The sequence below is a fragment of the Alexandromys fortis genome, unplaced genomic scaffold (genome assembly GCF_014885135.2).
Source record: "Alexandromys fortis isolate MF-2015 unplaced genomic scaffold, M_Fortis_MF-2015_v1.1 scaffold_121, whole genome shotgun sequence".
Lineage (NCBI taxonomy): Eukaryota > Metazoa > Chordata > Mammalia > Rodentia > Cricetidae > Alexandromys > Alexandromys fortis.
Window position 1 is genome coordinate 2,185,579 of NW_026068037.1, and position 21,353 is coordinate 2,206,931.

Sequence of the window (21,353 nt, forward strand, 5' to 3'; positions counted from 1 at the left end):
AGCTTTGGGGATGACTGTGAAGTGCTCTCCACAGGCCAGCAGAGAGGAGACATCTGGAGCAGATGTGGGGATGAAAGCATGCTTTCTAGATGACATCATTCTAAGGGTATTCAAAGAGAAGGACTCTGAATGAAATGACGGAAAAGCATGTTTCAGGAAGCAAGGGTCCAGTCACAAGGTGGTACATGTGTGTGTGTGTGTGTGTGTGTGTGTGTGTGTGTGTGTGTGCAGGAGAGTATAAGGTGAGCAAAGGAACCAATAATGAAGTGAAGTCAGAGCACTGGGAGGAGCAAGAGTTACAGACGGGCAGGAAGCCTTCTCTTTTCTTCTTCCCAGTGATATATTAGGACTTGGGTCTGATCGTGCTAAAGATCATTCACACGGGAGCAATGTCTGTCAGTCCTGAGGCAAAGTGGGACAGGAAGGGCCCTGGGGTGGAGTTCTGCCCAGCTTCTAAGCGTGTCCTCAGATCACAAGACAAGCAGACGAGGGAGCCAACACTGACAGCAGCAGCAGGAACCAGCCAAGAATAGCTGCCAGAAGACAGGAAAGGCGCCTAGTCTTGCTTGAACAGATGGGTAAGCAAGAAGCGGGAAGCACAGGAAATGGAAAGTCTTGATGAGGTGGAGGAAGGCTGCAGATGCTATGAGGAAGCTGTGGTACACAGAGGGTAACACACACACACACACACACACACACACACACACACACACACACACAGTGTGAAGCATATGGCAATAGCTGGGAAGACACCACCAGGAAAGAGAGAAAAGGAACACAGTGACCACATTACACACATTCAGTTCAGGGGTCGAAAGGACATGGTCTATGAAGCAGTTCAGCAACTGTACTGGAGAACAAGCTGGAATAAGCTATAGTGTTAGTTAGTATATAAGAGGCCAGCCACATACCATCTTTGAGCCTGACTCTAAAATGGTAATAATAATTTGTATGTCCTATTGGGGGATGGAATTATATGCATGGAGAAGTGCATTTCTGATCTGGTATTCAATTAACTTTAGACATTATTTCAATCTATTTAAAAATAATTATTTATATGTATGACTGCTTTGCCTGCATATATTTATATATATCACATGCATGCCTGGTGTCTGTGGAGGTCATGTGAGGGTGCCAGATCCCCTGGAACTGGAGTCAGAACTGGTTGTAAACAGTCATGTAGGTGGTGGGAACTAACCTGGGCTCACTGTATGAGCAATAGGCACTTAAAGTCACTGACCCAACTCTCTGGCCTCCTTTTTTGTTTTCTAATATGAACAAAATGTCACCTGGGTCTTGTTAATGTAGCGTATTTTTGTAGTTACAAGCTAGGCCTGGAAGTCTGCATTTCTAATGAAACCCCAGGGAATGATATGGCTAGACAATGGGCCACAATTTGGACAGCATTAGTGCCAGTATTAAGCCCTCATATTTCCTTCTGAATATAGAAAGGCCATAAACTATTCTCCTGTCTCCCTGCTCTAAGGCAGCTTTAAGAGAAGGCTTCTGGGTCCCACACGTTTGGTAACAACCTAAAAGAAGTCTTCTCAATACGAAGTAGGAGGCAGTGGAGAAACAAACAGGACAACAGCTTCCCAACCCTTCTGCACTAACTGTGCAGGGTGGCTTCGTCATTCTGTTCAGTATATTTTTGTGTTTTAATAAACAAAGCTTGCCTGAAGATCAGAGAGCAAAGCAGCCTTGCTAGTTGGTCACACAGGCTAGGGAGTGGTGGCACACACCTTTAATGCCCCCTCACCCCCCACTTGGGAGCGAGAGGCAGACAGATCTCTGTGAGTTCAAGGCCACCCTGGGCTAATTAAATCTGTGTAAAAGAGAAACAGAGCTCACACAAAGGTGGTCGCAGCAGTTGGGTTCACAGGCCTTTAAACCCAGCACTAGGGAGGTGGAGACACGGGTGATATGGCTGGGCGGTGAGAGGAATATAAAGGGGAAAAAAAAAAACAGGAATTCAGTGGAGTGTGGAATCTGAGGATTCATGGAGACAGGATCTTGCCTTGTCAGTGTGAAGAGGTGGGAGAGGTAAAAGGGTTCTCTTGTGGTTGGCTGCTTTGCTTTTCTGATCTTCAGGCTAAACCCCAATATCTGTCTCCGGGTTTTTATTACTTGTGCTACAATTCAGAAATAAGTTTTTGGACCATTAGTTCCCAATGTATTCATAAAGACAAACACTTAGAAACTTCTAGTTTTAAATTAAAGGGACTGATAGAGATCATGATATTTAAATCTATCCTAGGTTTTCTGAAAACATTTTTTATAAAAGTCTTACTATTGAGAATTGTGTGAGTGTACATGATATATACAGAGGCCAGGAACCAATGTCTTCTTAGATCACTTTCTATCTTGATTTTCAGACAGTCACTGAATGGAAATTTTCTGTTTTGACCAGACTGGGTGTGAGCCTCAGGGACCCTCCTGTGTCTGTACTCCCAATCCTGGGCATCCCCATGCATGGTTCCTCCATGGGTGCTTCAGCCAAAACCCTGACCCTGCACACGCACAGCAAGCACTTTATCTATTGAGCCATCTTCTCAGGCCTACTAATAAATTCAAACTTTTAGAAACATAATTTTATGCCTATTACCCTTCCCATTTTGTGAGCTATTTTAAGGTTGTTGCCCTTCTAGAAGTTGCTTATGAAAAGTAAGAGAAAAAACAGAAAAGACAAGAATGAGTACTAGAAAACCGGGCCACGTGTTATAAATTCTAAGTAAGTTTATAATGCTAGCACAAACTGGAAAAGGAATACAGCCTTCCTGACAAGCGTTACTCGGGTGAAGCAGGAAGGCTACCGTCACCACCTGCAAAGCCTGTAGCTCCCTTTACATAGATCAGTAAGTTCCTAGCCCTGAATTCAAGAGGTATCAAAGTGTTGTTAGAGAACTGCCTGTCTTTTAAACATTGGACCTGGGAAAGTGTTCTCTTCTAGAAAGGTCTGTATATAAGAGTCTAAATGACACTGTTAAGAGACATGCCCCAACTTGTGGACTTCCAGGACACGTTGTATTCTTATAATCAGGCAGCATGAACAATCTGTTGTAACCCCAATACGTTCCCTCTCCACCAAGTCAATGAGCACAGATGGTACTCTGTTAATGAGGGTTTTTCTGCCTGCCACTTGCATGTGATCATATCAACTGATGCAACCACCCAGCCCACACCAGGGACTTTTCATGTTTCATAGTACTGTTGGCTGGCCAAGATCATCTGTGAGCTCTTTCCTGGCACCAAAAGCAGAAGCCTACACAATGGCTAACCCAGACAGAAAGACCTTGGCCAAGGGTGCTTTTGTTGTTTGTTTTGTTGTTGTAAAAATAATTGGCCATGTGAGGACAAAACCCAAGACATGTATCCCCATTCTCAAAGCTAAATGCCTCCCACAAGGGCAAACAGAATCCAAGTTGAAGATCAAGAGAGGAATGAGAAATACTTTAAGTTACAAATGGTAGAGGGAAACAAGCATTAGAACTACTATGATATTCTCCTGTTAATGTAAACAATACCAGCTATGAAGCTTTTAGAAAAAAAAAAACAAATGCAAGAAGAGGGTGAATGCTCTGCATCAGCCATATGCCTACCACACTGACTTATAGGAACCCTATTTCTCAGTAACACCAGCCAATTTCTATTAACTTTGAAAATTTGCTGGTCAACACCATCGGTTGGGGAAGATACCAGAGTGATTCCTGCTACACTGAGTACTTGCAACAGTACACAAAACCTTTAAGAGTAGGAATTTATTCCTCAATTTTCTGAGTGCCAGAAACAACACCTGATAAAGAGGACAGTCAGAGGGAACAGAGCCTGTGAGACCTTCCACATGAATATAAGGAGATCACCTCCCTGAATGCTGAATCAGCACCCACGAATCAGGCATGATAACCTGCACCTTCCACTGTTCCTGCAGGTCTGGAAGGGGTAGACTTTCTACTGTGAGAGTTAAACACCTCCAGAATCGAACAAGTAAAGACCTCGGTATATCATGTATTTGAATTGAGACCAGAAAGAATTGTGAGTTTTGTGGAAAAGACAGGAGCTGAAAACAGCAAAGATGTCTAAGACAACATACTTTACTTAAGAGAACGAAAGAGTTGTACATCCCTGAGAGGCAGCAGAAATGTTGAGGAACGATTGATAGCAAGGTTGCCAGAGAAAGATCATCAGAGGCCTGACAGGCCATTCCTAACCCTGAAGAGCTCTGATGGGGAGTTACAAACTGGGACTAAGATGTACACAGTGGGCAAACTTGTGTCAAGGAATACTTTGAACACTCGAATGTTCTTTTTAACATGAGGTTACTGTTCATGAAGAACAACAACATTGCATAGCCTATCTTTCTATATTCTTTCTCTTGTAACATGCCAAATTCAGAAGGTAAATGGGACTCAGTATAGTTACTTGTAATGTTTGTTTTCAAACTGTGAATTGGTGTCAATGATAATTATGTATCAAGGAACAATTGAGAGACATTGTATTTCACAGTTCCTCTCTATAATTTCATTCTCAAGAAATGCCAGGTATCAAACTGCATGTAGTTGAAACCAGGAATGCACAAAATGTCTGCTTACATATACTGCAATGTCTGCCAGCTATCCAGTTTACTACATGCTGTGGTGACACCTATGGCTTGGATTCCATACAGCTCTGCCCAACCACTGCATAGTATCCCACTAGCTAGCATTAAATACATTCCCTTTCATTCCACACGCTATCAGTTAAGATCAATCTCATTTCTTAGAGCCCTGACGTTTTTGATGCATGATTTTTCACACCTATGATCTGTAGAAATAGACTAGCCCCATCTGCACAACTCCTCTGAAGATTAAGGTTTATCAGAAAACGGACACATCTCTCACAACCAAATTTACTTTTTCAGCAAAATCAACTATTTACAAGAAGTCTTTAGTGTATAGACACTGTAGGGCAGAACTGAATGAAGTTTTGGGTGCATTCTTCAAAGAGACCCTTTGGCTATGCCTTCTTTCAAGGTGAACCAGATCCACTCCACAACTGAGGGGAGTTGCAGAGACTCTCCTAGTGGAGACCTAAGAATTCAGGTCAATAGCACACAAAATCCTGGGTAGTTCTGAAAATGTCTCTGCCTCTATGTGAAGCCACAGTATTTAGGAACAAGAACACAGTCTTAGTAAGAGTTTCTGTTGTGATGACCACCAAGACCAGAAGTCCTTGGGAGGAAAGGGTTTATTTCACTTCACATCTTCAGGGAATAGTTTATCACTGAGGGAAGTCAGAGCCCGAACTCAAGGCAGGAACCTGGAGACAGGAACTGATGCAGAAGCCATGGAGAAACGCTGCTTACTGGCTTGTTCCTTATGGCGTACTCAGTCTAATTTCTTATGGCATTCAGGACCACCTGTACCGAGTCAACACAGCCCATATCTCGGCTCATTCATAAGAAATGCCATAGGTGGTTGCCCACAGGCCAGTCTGGTTGGGGCATTTTCTCAGCTGAGGTTCCCTCTTCTCAAATTACTCTAATTTATGTGTGACAAACTGACAAAATAAAATAATAAAACAAATCCCAAGTCAAACCACTAACCACAACAGAGAACAACTAATTGAATTTCAGATAAAGAATAAAGTTTCTTTCTTATATTTCACATATTGCCTGTTAAAGAAGTAGTCATGGATTACATCAAATTTAATTGGACATTCTGTATGATGGAACACTACATCAGGAGGAGGCCCAGGAAGGTACAGTCAGTCTTTCTCCTCTGGATATGGTGACTTTACCTGGTGTGGTTATGTTGCTTTGATCCTAGGCAGAGCACAGAGAGAGTGGGGGAAAAGATTCTCCCTTCAGGCCGATGTAGCGCCCAGGGTATGTTGGTGTTGTAGCTGTCATGCAGAGCATGGGCTGCCACCTGTCCTACTGCCATGCTTCTGTGGTAGTTGTGAGGGTATGAATTTCTGACATGGGCATCATGGGGCAGAAAGGTTAGAGGAGGACAACAGAGCTCAGCAGAAGAGAAGACATTTGAATTGAAATTCAGCTCAGTTATGAGAAACAGCCACAAAGGCTCCTCCATCTGCCCTTGTGTTTGAGAGGCCTGAAGCTGCTGTAATAAGAGCAGGGAATCTCATTCTTTTTGGGTGAAAGCTCTATAGATTAATGTAATTTCCTGGCAAAGTTAATGTGGGTGTTTTTAAAACATAAAAGATGAGCTGCAGGGACAGGTTTCTTTCTCTTTTTTTTTTTTTTAATTTTAATCACAGTTAGATACTAAGGGAAAAGAGGGAGACAGCTTACAGCCTCCACACTATGACTCTTGGCCTTGACTGACTTTCTTTTGCACAGGGTAGGCTGAGAATGTTCTTTTCCTTCTATACCATGCACATGCATATTAGGGGAACAAGTAACTGTCCCTCTAAGGCAGTACAGTTTGAAAGAACACATAAAGTTTCCAGAAAGGCCATTGAAAAGAAGCAGATGTTATCAACAACACATTTAATTTAGCATGGCTCAAACCCATAGGACTCCCTGGCCAGCTGCCAACACATTAAATTGTTTGATTTGAGCTCTCCCCAAGCCAATGTGTATGCCTCTTTGGCAGGATTCCTTGTGGGCACAACCTGGTATTTTTATATCTTACAGAGATGATGAAGAGGAAGATAAATGATGGAAGAAGAAGGCATAGCAAGAGGAGGATGATCGTCCTTAAGGGTGCAATCCATTTCCTGTAATTCTGTGTTCACCGTGGTGAGTGTGTATGTGTGTGTGTGTGCTGGTATTAAATAAATTTATTGAGGCATTATGAAGTTAAAAAGCAAACCTTAAATCCCACTTCTAAAAGCAAAATTAAACTAGCTGCTGTGGTGTGGAGACAGCTGGTGATGATGCTCCGCTGCCACCCCATGTCTGTGCTGGAATTACAACAACGGGCTGAGACTGGAGACTGGGAGGAATTGATGCACGAGCATCTACTCTACTCTCTCAGACCACAGCTGACTGGCAGACTCTCAGACATGGCAGAGACTCTGAACTAAGTTCAAACAACTAATTGAATGTCATGCTACAAATTCCTAAATTATCTTGACATAAGATTAAAATTCCTAGTAAAGCTTTTAAAAAGCTAAAAACAGTCATGGCCTCTAAATTAATTTGAATCTACTTATGTCCAACTACATTAAATAGGAAAGTACGGTGTCTCGGGAGAGCCACTCTGCTCACGTTCTCTCCTAATTCACTGACCTAATTCAAAACCTGAAAATGGACCCCTAAAAAAGCAAAACTTCTCCTTCAGATTTAAATGCTTTCATGAAGGACAAGGTAAGCCATTCTGGCAATCCACCAGTTTTTCACCAAGTTCCTGGCTGCCCATCAAACTCAGGCTACTGCCCCCTTACAGTCTGGTCGCACAGTTACAGTTCTCTATGCTAAATATCCATCTTAACAGTGACTGGTTAGGGGTAACTGCAGAATTTAATTTTGGCCAACAGGAGAAGAAAGAAAAGCCTGCTGGGACCGCCCAAGTATGTACCGTGAGACAGTCCTGGATGCTAACACAGCAGTTCAGCATCTAATGCCTCTTGTGTTGATGAGATAACTTTATATAACTACTACTCCCCATTTACTACAAATATACACAACAGACAGGTTTTACATTCCTTGTACAGATAAAATGTTCATAATCCCAATTCTAGATTATAGTCTGCAATAGATTAGACAACATTCAAACTGGCTCTAGTTCTAGAGGTTATTAAGAGTCTTCTTTTAAATCTATCTTCCTGTGCCTGGCAACACTGCTTCTGTGCCATGATAAGACTACATTAGTGAATTACCAAATGCTATAAAAATCAAATTCTATCAGATTACCCAAGTGCAATAAGGGGATCACTGACACACAGGGTGAGCTCTCCTCACAGCTGCCCCATGCCCACAGCTGTTGGGTTTACTAGCCATCTCCCTGTGTAGAGCAGACATTCTGATTTCATGTGGTTTGTAGAGGACCCCGAACCACGAATACGTTTAGATCTTTGGAGATTGGTATGTAATTATCACAAAACATGACAAAACACCTTGCAGTTCCTAAAGATTTTAAAAATTACTACTGGCTGATATGTAAATTTTAGGATTTTCCTTTTACTATTTTCTCTGTCTTTTACCTAAGCAAAGAAATTTTTAGAAAAAATGACAACAATTGTAGAATAGTGTTAAAAAAGCAAAAACTCAATTCACAGTCAACCAAATGACCAACAAAAAGATTTTTAGTAAGTACTGGATATCATTATTCAAAATAAGACAAAAAAAATTAAAGTAAAAAAATTTGCATTTTTGTCTTCAAGACCACCACCAACAAAAACAACACAAATAACCAATTAAAAATCTAAATTTAATGAGGTAAGCCTTCTAGACACTTTAGGGAAAGGAGAAGAAAAATTCTCTTCAAAATAAATAACAATGTTGAAAGCTATGATAATATTTTTGTTTGTATTTTGGTAGATTCGGCCCATGTAGCTAGCTGTAGCCCAGGCTAGCCTCTGTCTCCAGTGCTGGGAGGAAGGCATCACCATCCTGGCGCTACAGAAGTACGACTGTTTCACTGCTTTCACATCTTAGTGAAAAGCATCATGATAGAGAAGCATAATGATGCCCTTTTGTTATTTTTCTTTAGGAATAGTATTTCTGAACTTCAGAGCCTAGAATAAGGTCTTTTATAAGCATCTGCCAATCCTTGTTACTTCTTTAAAGATTTAGCTCAATTTTGTTCCCCCCCCTTTTTTTGAAAACCCACCAAAAGTATGAAAACAAATACAATGCACCCTATCCTAAAACAGCCAGCCAGCAGAAAGGCTTTAAACGGTGCATACTTGGGATATGAAGTGTCTATACCAATTTCAAAAGCAATTTTCAAAATAGCACTAAAGCAGATTTCGCCACACTTATACTGGTCACTACAACATGTTCATCTTTGGGCTATGTCTGTCTTCTGCTTATTTAGCCTTTTTCTAATTGATTACAATTTCTTTGTACCAGATCACTTTAAATGGAGTCTTGTAATCTGAAAGATACTACATAGTTTAAAGTTATGGTAATCCAAAGTAAGGCTTGTCTTTGCCTCGATTCATGCCAGTTACTTGTATAAGGAACTAATAGTAATGAATTAAAGGAAACCTATCTTGAGATTTTGGAGGTCACAGAATATTCCTGTAATAAAATTGAGCTAGAAATGAAAGAAAAGGAGGCATGGTGATGGTAGGCAGTATGACTTAGGTGCTGGTGATTGATGCTTTTTATGGCAGGGTAGTTTCCAGGGAGAAAGATGTCCAGTTATGGGCCCATGTAATGTCTAACTGTGCACTGTGTTCTTCTGAAATCTCAGAGCGTTAATCAATACAATCTCACTCTTCACTCATGATTCAGGTTTACATTTCTTGGGTTGATATACCCTGCAGTTCATTGTGCCAAAAGAGATACATGTAGGGTTTTGCAGTGGCAATACATATCAAACACCTACACATTCAGCACACTGGACAGAACTAGTTATCTAGCTGACAGGCCACAGGATATATATGGAATACTACTGTGGTAAGAACCAACAAAGAACACTGACTATAGCAAACAATACTAAGGCTAATGGAGTGGAAATCCAGAGCCTTCTCTTTGAAGACTTCTAGCTCCATCTCCTCAAGGTAAGAGATATACTAAATTTGGAATGATTACCCACATGGTCATAGTTATGTATCTAATGTATGTATGGTGTTCACAGTTTACAACATGTCAATGTGGGGAATTAGGCCTATTTCTCAACCTCTCAATTTTATGTTATTTTATTACCTTCAGAATTAGCTGATTTGTAGACCAATCCATATGCTACCAAATATAACACACAAGAAACAAGTCTCCATATGCTTGTCTCGTTTATGATGTTCATATTCTAGCCCTTCAGATACAGACTTTCTGAACAGACAAATGCTCTGATTAACCATGGTAGTGTATTCTACTGTGTTGTAACTTTTGGTTACTATTTTAAATGTAGCTCACATATGTAGCTCTTGAAGAGTCAACTGCTGCTACAAGTTTGTTAGAAAAGCCCATTCTCACAACTTCTTTCTGTTCCCCAGAAACAGTTACTTTAAATGCTTTTCCCAGCCCCCCTCACTTTTACCTCTAGCTTAAGTTGCTCAATTTTTCATTTTCCTGGAGATTTCTCACTATGTAAGAATGAGAGTTAGTTCTACTGGTCACTGCCAGCTTGCTCATCTCTTTCTCTAGATAAATATATTGTTCACACACCCTATTTTCTCGATAGCTACAGCATAATTTGAACTAGATTAGCAGCTAATAGACTTACTTTATAAAATAGATATGCATATGGCAGCCAGGAACAGTGAGAATAAGAAAAAAGGGGACAGGGGACAAGATATATCTTTCAAAGGTGTGCCCCCAGTGATTTATTTTCTACAACCTGGCACCATTTCTTTTAGTCCATTCAGGTATAAACACACATAGATTGATCCATTGACAAAGTTGGCACCCTGCTGATGCAATAACCTTTCTTCAAGCCTTCAAGATCCGCACCATTAGGGGACATTTCAGATTTAAACCATAATAGTGGTTTAGCTGGGTGTTTGGGTAGGAAGTGAATTCATCCCACAGCACTGAAGGCAATGGTCTACTGTTTGGCTTTGGTGTTGCTATAGATAAAACCTTTTTTTTTTTTTTTTCACTCAATACTATAAGTCCCTAAGATGTCTTTTGTTCTCTTGTGAAGCTTTTCAGTACTGGATATAAGTGTATTTTTTTTTTTACTTGTGTATGTATGATATTCAGTCTCAAGATCCCAGTTTAAAATAGTGGAAATACACCTTGAATTGTGTGTCTGTGAAGTCCACAGGACGATGCAGGGTGTCATGCATTTTTTTCCCTCTTTAGGATGAGGTCTTTTACTGGTTTACCTGGCCTTCACTGCCATCTTTTTGTTTGTTTGTTGTTTCTTTTTTAAAGCATGTATTTTGGGATGGGATTCATGGCCTCCTGTTTCCAAGACAAGCATTTTACCCAGCCAGCCCCTTCCTAGCCCTTTGAGGTATATGTATATTCACACCCTCTTTTGTTGTCCCCAGTTTTTTCTAGATTCAGCTATGTTATACTTTTTCTTATTCTCTACTTCAATCTTGTCTTAGATTTTGGTTTCTGGGAAGTATTTCTTCAACTTTATTTTCCAGTTCTTCTATTAAGTTGTAAAGTTTGGATATTATATTTTCGTATTCATGTTTTTATTCTGTGAAAGAATTACAGTCAACCCTCCATAGTTATGGGTTCTGTATACCAACTATCACTTGAAAATATTTTTTAAAAAGTACATGTACTGAACACGTGGGACACAGCACCCCACTCCTTTTCTCCTCAGACACGTAGACTTTTAGCTTACTATCTTTTAAACAGTATGCACTTCACATAGCAATTAAATGACTAAGGGATAATTTAACTTACATGGAAAAAGGTGCATACCCAAACATAATATAATTTTATCTGGTGGTTTGGACATTCACAGACTTCAGTACCAGGAGGGGATCCTAGATATAATTCTCCATGGACACTGAAAGATGAACATATACATACATGTTACTTTCTGAAGTTGTCTTGCCATGAATATTTATCTTATTTTAGTTGTCTTTTTTTTTTTTTGTCTTTGATCACCACATTGCATGATTCTTGGCTGTCTTGATATAGAAAGCTATGAACTGAAGAGGCACGAGGAAGCACTGTTTGGATGGTGCCTATTGATGGCTAGGCCCACTGTCACATGACCTGGTTTCTTCCTTGAAGAATTCCTAAGGGAAGAATGTTTGTGGGGTGTGCGTGTTCACATGTTCTAATGCTGATACTTTGGGATACAAGGGGAGGAGGATGGGGCTGGAGTTCCTCTATTTAGTGTTTCACACAATAATCACCCACTGTCCACAGCATAGCCCCATATGGAATGTGTCTGATGTCTTTCAGTCTAGTGATCTTACTTTACTCTTTCCAGAGAACTAAAGCTTCAGTCTTCTGCTCGATGGGAAAAGAAATCTCTTCTATGTGCATCACTGGCAACAGTGACAGCTTTGTTCTGCCTTCCATCTTCATCGCCAAGGTCTCAGGTCCCCGATGAACTTACACCTAAAGCAGGAGCTTCTGGGGTTTCCTACTGACGACTGAGGATTCTGCTTTCTTACACTGTTTAGTTACCCTTTGCCATATGCTTCCCGATAAACAGACTTTACTGCTTGTGTCGTCTGTCCTGGTTTCTTATTTTGAAGTTTGTTGTTAATTGCAGAGGAATTTTGGGAGGTGGCAGAGGTGAGCAGTCGCAGACACACTGTCTTCATAGTAAGTCCCACCCTGTTGACACTGCAGACCACAGCTGGGACAGAGCACAGGTGAATCCTTTCCCTCAGAGAACAGGCACACCTATGTGCTGCACAATGGTATTTCAGTCAGCCATGGACCAATAGTTAACTATGGAACTGTGAGACTTAGTCACTAAAAACCTCATAGCCATCTTGGTCTAAATTCAGAACCATGTAGAGAACAGAAGTATTCTGCACTTCTCAGAATGTAGCCCCAAAACTGAGTGATGGACACTGCTTGGTTTGCAGATGAGGTGGCTGAGACACTATGAAGTGAAGTGGCTTACCAAGGATGGGTATCCAAAGCTTCATCTTTCACATATCTTGACCAATCATCTCTCCAGGGGGTTAGTAGTTGTTATTTTCCATGTACAGCTAGATTCTGATATTGTTTCCTCTTTCGGGGGGCAAGTGAGTTCTTCATGTTAGGTCAGGTGTGGAAGCAGCCATAAAATGTAGCTAAATTTCTTATAAAACTGCTTATAATACCAATACCAAGTGGTCAGCCCTCAAAACATACACACAGTAACAAGTAACAACACACAGACTGAGCAGGCTGTATTTATGTATATAGGAATGTATGTAAGTATGTATGTATGTATGCTTGCATGTAGCAATTTTTAATGAAAAAACAGGCATAAATTTGAAAATGAGCAAGGAGAGGTATGTGGGAAGGTTTGGAGGGAGGAAAGAGAAAGGGGAAATGATGTCATTATATTATTATCACAAAAATAAAAGATAATAAAATATTAAAACTAGATTATGAAAGTAGTTGATACAATCTGATTTATACAGAGACTATGACAATAACGTAACAGAGGGCTAGAGGGTGGCTCAGTGGTTCAGAGCACTGGCTGCTGCTCTCGCAGAGGACTTAGGTTTGCTTTCGTACCCACACAGTATAACTTTAGTTCCAGGGGATCTGGCAGACCTCTGTGGGTACCAGGCATATCTATCTATAGTGATCATATATGCAGTGCAAGCAAAACCTCAAACACATGAAATAAATACAAATCAATCTTTAAAACCAAACAATCAACAAAAAACATCGCCATAATAGAAATGTGATTCATATAGTTTTTAAAAACAAAAAGCAAAATTATTTTACTTTTGAGGCTACTACTTTATTTATTTATTTTGGTATTCTGAGACGGGGTTTCTCTGTAGCTTTGAAGCCTGTGCTGGAATTCACTCTGTAGACCAGGTTGGCCTTTAACTCATAGAGATCTACCTGGATTAAAGGTGTGCACCACTACTGCCTGGCTCAGGTTAGTATTTTAAAATAGAAAGATTATTTTGTTTTGTTTTTCCCAGTGTCATAATCTCTCACCAACAAAGTGTTGTTTATTAAAATTTAGAAGGCAGCTGGATAGGGGCCACACAGAGACCTGATGGAGACTGGTGAGCGTGGACGGCACTTGTGTCCAATCACAGCTCTCTTTCTTTTGTAGGTGCTATTCACCAGTAAGCCTTCTGACTTCTAACTCTTCCTCAGGGTCTGCCTCCAGAACCACAGAATAAGCAATGGTGGGACTATGTTCTGAAATATGACATACTTTCATAAGAGGACAGAAGAAGGATTAAGAAAAATACTCCATTTATTTTGAACAAATGTTTCTGTTTTCCCTGCTAACAGAGATCACAGTCTTAAAGTATTATCTAAATTATAATGATAGCACTAACATACTCATGAAAAACTAGTTTGTTCAAGTTTATAGATGTGTAAGGAGTTTTACGTAACTGGGCATGAGCGGAATTTCCCTATGTGCACCACTCTAGGATAGAATGACAGGTGGAGAGCGAGCTGCTCTTAGATACTTACGGACTCTTTTCTCCCTATAGTTCTGCTGTGTGAGCGGGAACGCGCGATGCTGCTGAAAAAGGAATCCTTTTTAGAAGCTGATGAAGGTGGGGAGCCAGAGGACTCTCTTCCCCCAGGCAAACTCTCGATGCTTGAGGTTGGACTGATGATCTTAGAATTTTGCCCTGTAAGAAAAATTAAGCAGCACTCATTGAGCACCAGACCGTCACGAAGCCACCAAACACACTGGGTCTAATAAATGGCAATGAGCAACGAGGCCACTGTGTCCCGACACTAACATGAAGATGCTATTTTTTTTAAAACAATGAAGTACCAGTTCAATTTTCAAATATGTTATGCATACGACATAGTCCATGCATATTTTCAAAAACATAAAAAGAACCTAATTTCCTGAAATGAAGCGTTAAATAGCTGAGTGCTCTGCCAGCAGCTGGGTGGCTCCTTACCTGAGAAAGCAGAGGTGACTGAGCTATGGATGAATATGATTCAGAACTAATTAGCAAAAAAGTTCAAAGAGCTTCCTTCTTTTCCCTAATTGTAGAGCAGCCCCTAGCCCACTGAAGAGCCTCCATGCCTCTCCCTGGGCTTGTGCCCTGACTGCAATGGTGGCATCTGAGATGCTCACCAAGTAAAAGGTCCATGATAAAGAGATGCTCCCCACAGAGGCAGTCTTCTCTCTCAGGCCACAGGTACAAAGTCACTGTGATACAGTAGGACTCGTAGATCTACCAGTCTCCTGTCCCCAGTCTCACCAGCTGTCCTCTACAGCCCAGTCCCCAGGCTACTCGGGATCTGCTCAGGTTTTGAGTGGAGTGCCTGCTCTTTCTGAGGTGGTTCCCTTCCCGTGGTGCCTGGCAGCAGAGCTGCTCACCGCCCCCCCCCCCCCAGGTCCTCTCACAGGAAGCCCTGGACTCCTGTAAGGTCTGCAGTAGTCTTTAACACCACCCCTTAAGCCCATTCCTTCTTCTTTTTGCAGGACTGTTTTCCCAATAAATCTATTTTGTTTCTAATTCTACTTCAACAACAGTCTTTAATGATTGTCGCTGTAATTTCAAACTGAGTACAAGGTTCTCTGAGCCAGAAAAGGGCAGGGAAGTCTAGGGCCACACCACACTGAACGCCCCCCATCTCTCTGACCTCGGAAGCTAAGCATGGTCGGGCCTGGTTAGTACTTGCATGGGAAAAGGGCAGGGAATACAGATTCCACGGTCCTAGAAGCATCCTGTGTTGACTTTAGGCCTACAACAGGAACATTCTGCTCTCCCTTATCCTAGCCTTCCCTCCGTTGTCTCCTACCACCTTCCAGGGCTCTAGGCCTTAACTTCAATTATTTGTTTATGGCAATAACCCATAACTAGGATCTCTCTGGACGGAAAAGATCCCAGGACCCATTTAGAAATTTTCTTGTTAAAATCATATCATTCCCTCCTTTCCCTTCTCTCTTCTCCTGAGTCAGGGTTTCCCTATTTGGTCCAGGCTATACTTTTTTTTTTTTTTTGAGACAGGGTTTCTCTGTAGCTTTTTGGTTCCTGTCCTGGAACTAGCTCTTCTAGACTAGGCTGGCCTCGAACTCACAAAGATCCGCCTGTCTCTGCCTCCTGAGTGCTGGGATTAAAGGCGTGCGCCACCACTGCCCAGCGGTCCAGGCGATACTTAAAGTCACTCTGTAACCCAGTCTAGCCTCAAACTTGTAAGCCAGAACCCTAACATCCCAAGCATACACCAGCATGCAGGGAATCAGGGCGCTGGCCTGGCTGCTTTTGAGAGGCATGTGTCAGAGTTTTTAGGTGGCTCCCAGGGCACTGTGTGAAACCAGGTATTCCCTCAGGCAGTGAAGCATTCAGGCTATCTCTTGATTCTCTATATTTCCTAGACACTAAGCAGGTATACAGAAACTTGTCAGGACCATTTGCCTTAGACATTAGTCCTGCATACCCCACATGGCTAGCAAACATCACTGTATCCTGGCACCTACCACTGTATTGATGCTGATAATAACCACTAAATTCTGTTTCTGATAAGGGTATAAAATGTCTGATTGCTTACAATAAACTTGTCAGAGCCTCAGTCTTACTGTGGCTCCTCCATCCTATGTGTGGTCAAGATTTATTTCTCACTGACCATATCAGGTACCTTGGCCTGGTAAGTCAGCCTCACAAAAATCTAAACTACAACAAGCTGTACTTTTTGGCTTTTTGATCAGTCTCTGACTTGTTAATCTTTCTGCCACCATCTATTTCCATCTAACTGATGCCTCGGGCAGTTGTAATGTCAATGACTGTCAGCAGGTATCTTCCTTCCACAGACACCTGGTAAGAGTCTCTCATTTAGTAAGATCTGTACGTGGTCAAATGAAGATAAGCCCATGGACACGGCCTTTCTGAGGTGTTGCTTATCGATTACAAAGTGAGAGCTTGCTGGGACCCTGACTTTTAGGATACTCTGCACCCATTCTGTACCTGTAAGGCTGTGAGGGTGCGGGTTGTCAAAGCTACTATAGAGGGGTGGAAACAAAGTAAAGGCAGCTACAGAGACCAGTGCTAGGACACTTGGCATTTTCTGTTTTTCCTTGAAAATCTTTAACCTTTGCTTAAATTCCAGGGATCTGTAAGTTATGACTTGTTGGGACCATAGCTCCTGCTGGTTTCAGTGTCCTAAAAACTTTCCTCTGTGGTCTGCTTCTGGGCTTAACTTGTCTTGAAAAGCTGCCTGTCTTATAATAAAGACAACCTTACTATTCTTAGAGCTCATAGAAAAAAGATTTTAAGTACCATTGGCAATATTTTTGTTTCACTTAACTATGTGGCAAAACATTTCATTCTTTTAGTTCCTACAAAATGGTTTCCTGTAGCTCTTTAAACATATTTAATATATTAAAAGTCTGATGAGGAAGTTTCTTTAGAGAATCTTTTGACTGCTTTTACCCACTTTTGAGCATAGTTTATTTTTCTTCTAATTCTTGGACTTTATAAACATAATTCTAACCACTACTTACGGAAGCTGTTATTTGTATAAAGTAGATTTATATGAATCTAACACTAAACATATGTGAAGTGACTTAAGTCCATGTTCACTCCTATTTGTCCCTGTGGAGATGAGCTGTGCTTTATGTCACCAAGATGAAGGTGGGTGTGCTGGCAGACCTGATGCCTTATCTGTGCCAATATTTACTTTGCCATCCCATATGATCCTTTCAAACAATTCTCCTGTAAAACTTTAAAAATAAACAAACAAATAACCATCAAAACCCCACATGTTTCTATCTCCTGTTTTATGATTGAGAAATGTGTTGGTACTTGATGGTCATCTTATAAATAGACCTTATCCATGTTCTTCTGAGCTCTCTATGGGGCCTCCAGTGAAGGATGGGTCTTATTCTTATCCTGCCTGTTAAACTATTTTCAATCTCCATGCCAGAATGCTTCTTTAGTTTTGGGAAATGTTCTTTACTTTTCCTTTGGTTATTAGCTCTAGTTATGTTATCTTGTCTCTCAATAATTGACATTATAGTTCAAATTCATAGTTAATCTAAATTCCAGATAGAATAATTTAAATTTTATTATATCCTTAGAACAAGCTAGTAGTTGTGGAAGAGTTGTGAGCAGTTTGTTTACCAAGTTTTGTAAAATGTTAGTTGTCTTGGATATTTTCAGAAGAAGGCACACAGTATGCCTTACATAACCATGTGTGTTTAGTCCATTCAGAAGAAATGGGTGACATAAAGTAAAGTTTTATTATAATCTTGTGGGACTTTGTTCCATTTCAAAGAAATTACAACAATATCAAAGAACAAAATCTTATTAAGCAGGCCCATTTTGTATTAATCACTGTTTCCATGTTTAAATGATAATAAACTAAGAAATCTTTTGATTCTAGATTTCGAATATGTCAGAGTACTGTGCATTCTCCTCTTAATTTTTCTACACTCATACTTCTTAAGTTAGCCTACCTAAGTAATAAGATGTCAGGAGGAGGAACAAGGTATTGGACAGACCTGTGAATATAACTGGATCATGGTACATATGATTATATCCTATAGATATTGCAAATATAACTGGACATAAAAACTCTAAATAAAATGTTTCTTCCTCCTTAACTATGCAAATTAGCTTGACACTATTTTTGTTATTTTGGAAATACCAACATTTAGACCTTAAGAAAGCAGTTAATGCACTGCCTTCTCTCTGGAGATCTTCGGAAAATGTTTCTGCACCAGCAGTCTTGCCTTGCGTGGAAGAGTTTCTAGAAAGAACAGATGTCACTGGCATGACATGCTGGGGTAAATGCCCAGTCCTCAATCAGCCAAGGGCTAGGTATTTTCAGCATGTCTGTGACCTATAAGCTACATGGTGGTTCCATAGCTGTATGGGCCAGGTGTACTACATTAGACAGGAAGCACATTGTTGTGCTGCCCTGAAATCTAATCTACATTCCTCTTATTAAGTTGGATCCCCTGACGTGGGCTGTGCCTGTACAGGAGACGTGTTTCGTTCTAACATCACACAGAGGTATTACTGGATCAGACACAGCTATGTCTGGATATCTTCCATCCTTTCTTCAATCTCTACCTTTCTAACATAAAGCAAATGGCTGCATCCCTTGGACTCAGGTCAATGGAAGCGATTTGTCAAGAATCTCTCAGAAGCTTTGGCTTGCAAATGCCTTAGAAGGAAGGACAAAAGATGAAGAAATAGTTTATCTTAAGCTGATGCTATGTCTTTCGGATAATATTTTTATGGGGTTCTTTCCTCAGAAACTCAATGAGATGAACAGGAGCTAGAGTATATTCTTAAGCAGACAGGCTGAATATTGTGTATCCAAGTCCAGACATGAGATGAACACACAGAAGCAATACAGTTGAGAGGCTAGGAGGGAGATACTTCGGTGCTGCCTGCCTTTGTGTGACTTTTTACAGTGTCCAGGAGAACACTGGAGGCACGTGTTCCCTGCGCAGCTGAATGACATGAAGCCAAGAGGCTAATATGTACTCATTAAAGACATTAATGCCAGGAGAGTGAGTGGAAACAGCTTATACTCCACCAAGACCCTGGAAACACTGTTGGATTGGGTACTAATTTGAAGGGAAAAAAAAACTGTCTAGAATATCAGAACAATTAAATATACAAGTGTTGCTTTATTGCAGTTTTCCTTGAACAGAAAGCTCCTCCACTATCGGATCCTGAGAACCAGGCAAGTCTGTGAGGCTTCTATTATCATCACTGCTTGAGCAGGTACTAGCCAAGAACTGGTTTTATGGAACAGGTACCAGGACAACATCTGTAAGTAATGCAAGTGGCTGCTTTTATTCTCCTGTTACAAACAAGTGGTTCAGTAACTGGCCCAGTTCACCTGGAAGGCAGTGGTACAGCTTGGACTTGGACTCTGGCTGGACTGCAGGGATGGATCATGCTGGGCAAAGCTGCACTATCCTACTTCCCTAATGTGACCGGGTATCGGGGACCTGTATGAAATGTAGCCAATCTGGTACAAGAAAACGCGGATAGAACGATCAAGACCTGGCATGGTGGTGCACGCCATTAATCCATTAATCCCTACACCCAGGAAGCAGAGATGGGGAGATTGCTGTGAGTTCTAGGTCAAGGGAAATTTGAGGCTAGCCAAGGCTACTTAGTGAGGCCCTGTCTCAAAAACAAACAAACAATGCTGCTTCTTGGTTTGCTTTTCAAGGCGTGCTGAGTTAGTTTTCTTAATAACTCCAGTAAAACTTCCCCAGAGGTAATACCACGCATAATGGGCTGTGGCCACCTACACTGATCAATGGAATGCTCCCACAGGTGTGCTTACGGCTGACTTCATGGAGGCGTTTTCTCAATTGAAATTCACCCCTCTCAAATGAATCCATCTTGTGTCAAATTGTCAAACCAACAAATCCCAGCACAACTGAACCCCTGTCAATGTGACACACAAAGACATCACTCTTGAACTACAATCTCTCCTGGCTCATTGTCCCTGAGACACCACACTGATACTAACACATAATATAAAACATTCCAACTTTTGAATCTCACCTTCTTTTAAAATTCAAATACACTCTCTTTAAAACATCCAAAGTCTCTTTCAAAGCTCCAAGTCTCTCTAAAAATTACAAAAAGCCTCTCAGGGCCTCTATAAAATATAAGAAAGCATTGATATATTTCTTACCAAGAGGAAAGAACCAGGAAACAGTCACAATTAAAACAAAGCAAAACTAAATTCCAACTGCGGAATGACTGATGCCTGACACTCATTATCTTCTGGGTACCGAAGACCTAGGCAGCTCCACCTCTCTGGCTCTGCCACCCCACAACACATGTACCTTGCCTTGTAGACTCAGGCTGGCTCCACTCCACATCTTGGTGGTTGTCCCAGAGTACTGGTACATCAAATTGCTGGAGTCTCCACTGCAACTGGGTTGCACCTTCACCACCAATAGCCTCTCCTGGGCTCTTTTTGTTTATGGACTTTCTCTAGACAAGGTGCCAAACCTCAACCTCTTTCCACTACCGCGTTAGTTCTGGAGCTTCTAATTGCAATAGAGGCTGCACGCTCCCCAGTGCTCAACCCCAACTGCTCCCCATGACTCCTTTTTACCTTCAGAATCAGAACTGCCTGGGAGTCTCTTGCATGAGTACCTAGTCTAGCTGCTAGCCCAAGGTACAGTCTTAGCCTGCTCTAGACTAAAACTTTCTGCTGACCCCAAGGAAACACTTCCCAGATAGTTTTCCTCAGTAATTCTGGTCTCATCCTAAGCACAGGTGTTTGACTCTTCAGCCTCATCTGACAAGTATACACTGCACCATTTCATTTTAGTGGTTCTGGCTCTTCTCAGTCGTAACTATGTAACTATTCTTCAGTTCCAGGGGCCCAGTGCTGGGAACACCTGTCTTTCTAGTTCAGTTCCAAAATCCTCCCCAGAACACAGTTAGGGTTAACAAAGCAATACCTGAACCTGGTACCAATTTCTGTCTTGATTTGTGTTTCTATTACTGTAATAAATGCCATGTCCAAAAGCAACTTGAAGAGGAAGAAAGGGCTTACAACGCATACTCCATAACTGACAAGAGTTAGGAATCTGGAGGCAGGAACTGCAGTAAAAGCCGTGGAGGAGCGCTGCTTACTGACTTGTTCTGTATTGCTATTGCTTGCTTAGCCT

At 41.2% G+C, this 21,353-nt stretch overlaps 1 protein-coding gene across 5 annotated transcripts in view; it reads right to left on the reverse strand.

Annotated features, from left to right (window-relative positions):
• Tbc1d5 (TBC1 domain family member 5) overlaps positions 1-21,353 on the reverse strand; it is a 429,722-nt gene that overhangs the window by 39,189 nt on the left and 369,180 nt on the right. For all 5 annotated transcript variants that reach the window (XR_007595848.1, XM_050165069.1, XM_050165070.1 and 2 more), the window contains one exon: positions 14,201-14,364. Coding sequence is in view for 4 of the 5 variants with exons in the window: in XM_050165069.1 (XP_050021026.1) it covers positions 14,201-14,364 (164 nt within the window). In the remaining variant the exon portion in view is untranslated. The remainder of the gene's footprint in view (positions 1-14,200; positions 14,365-21,353) is intronic.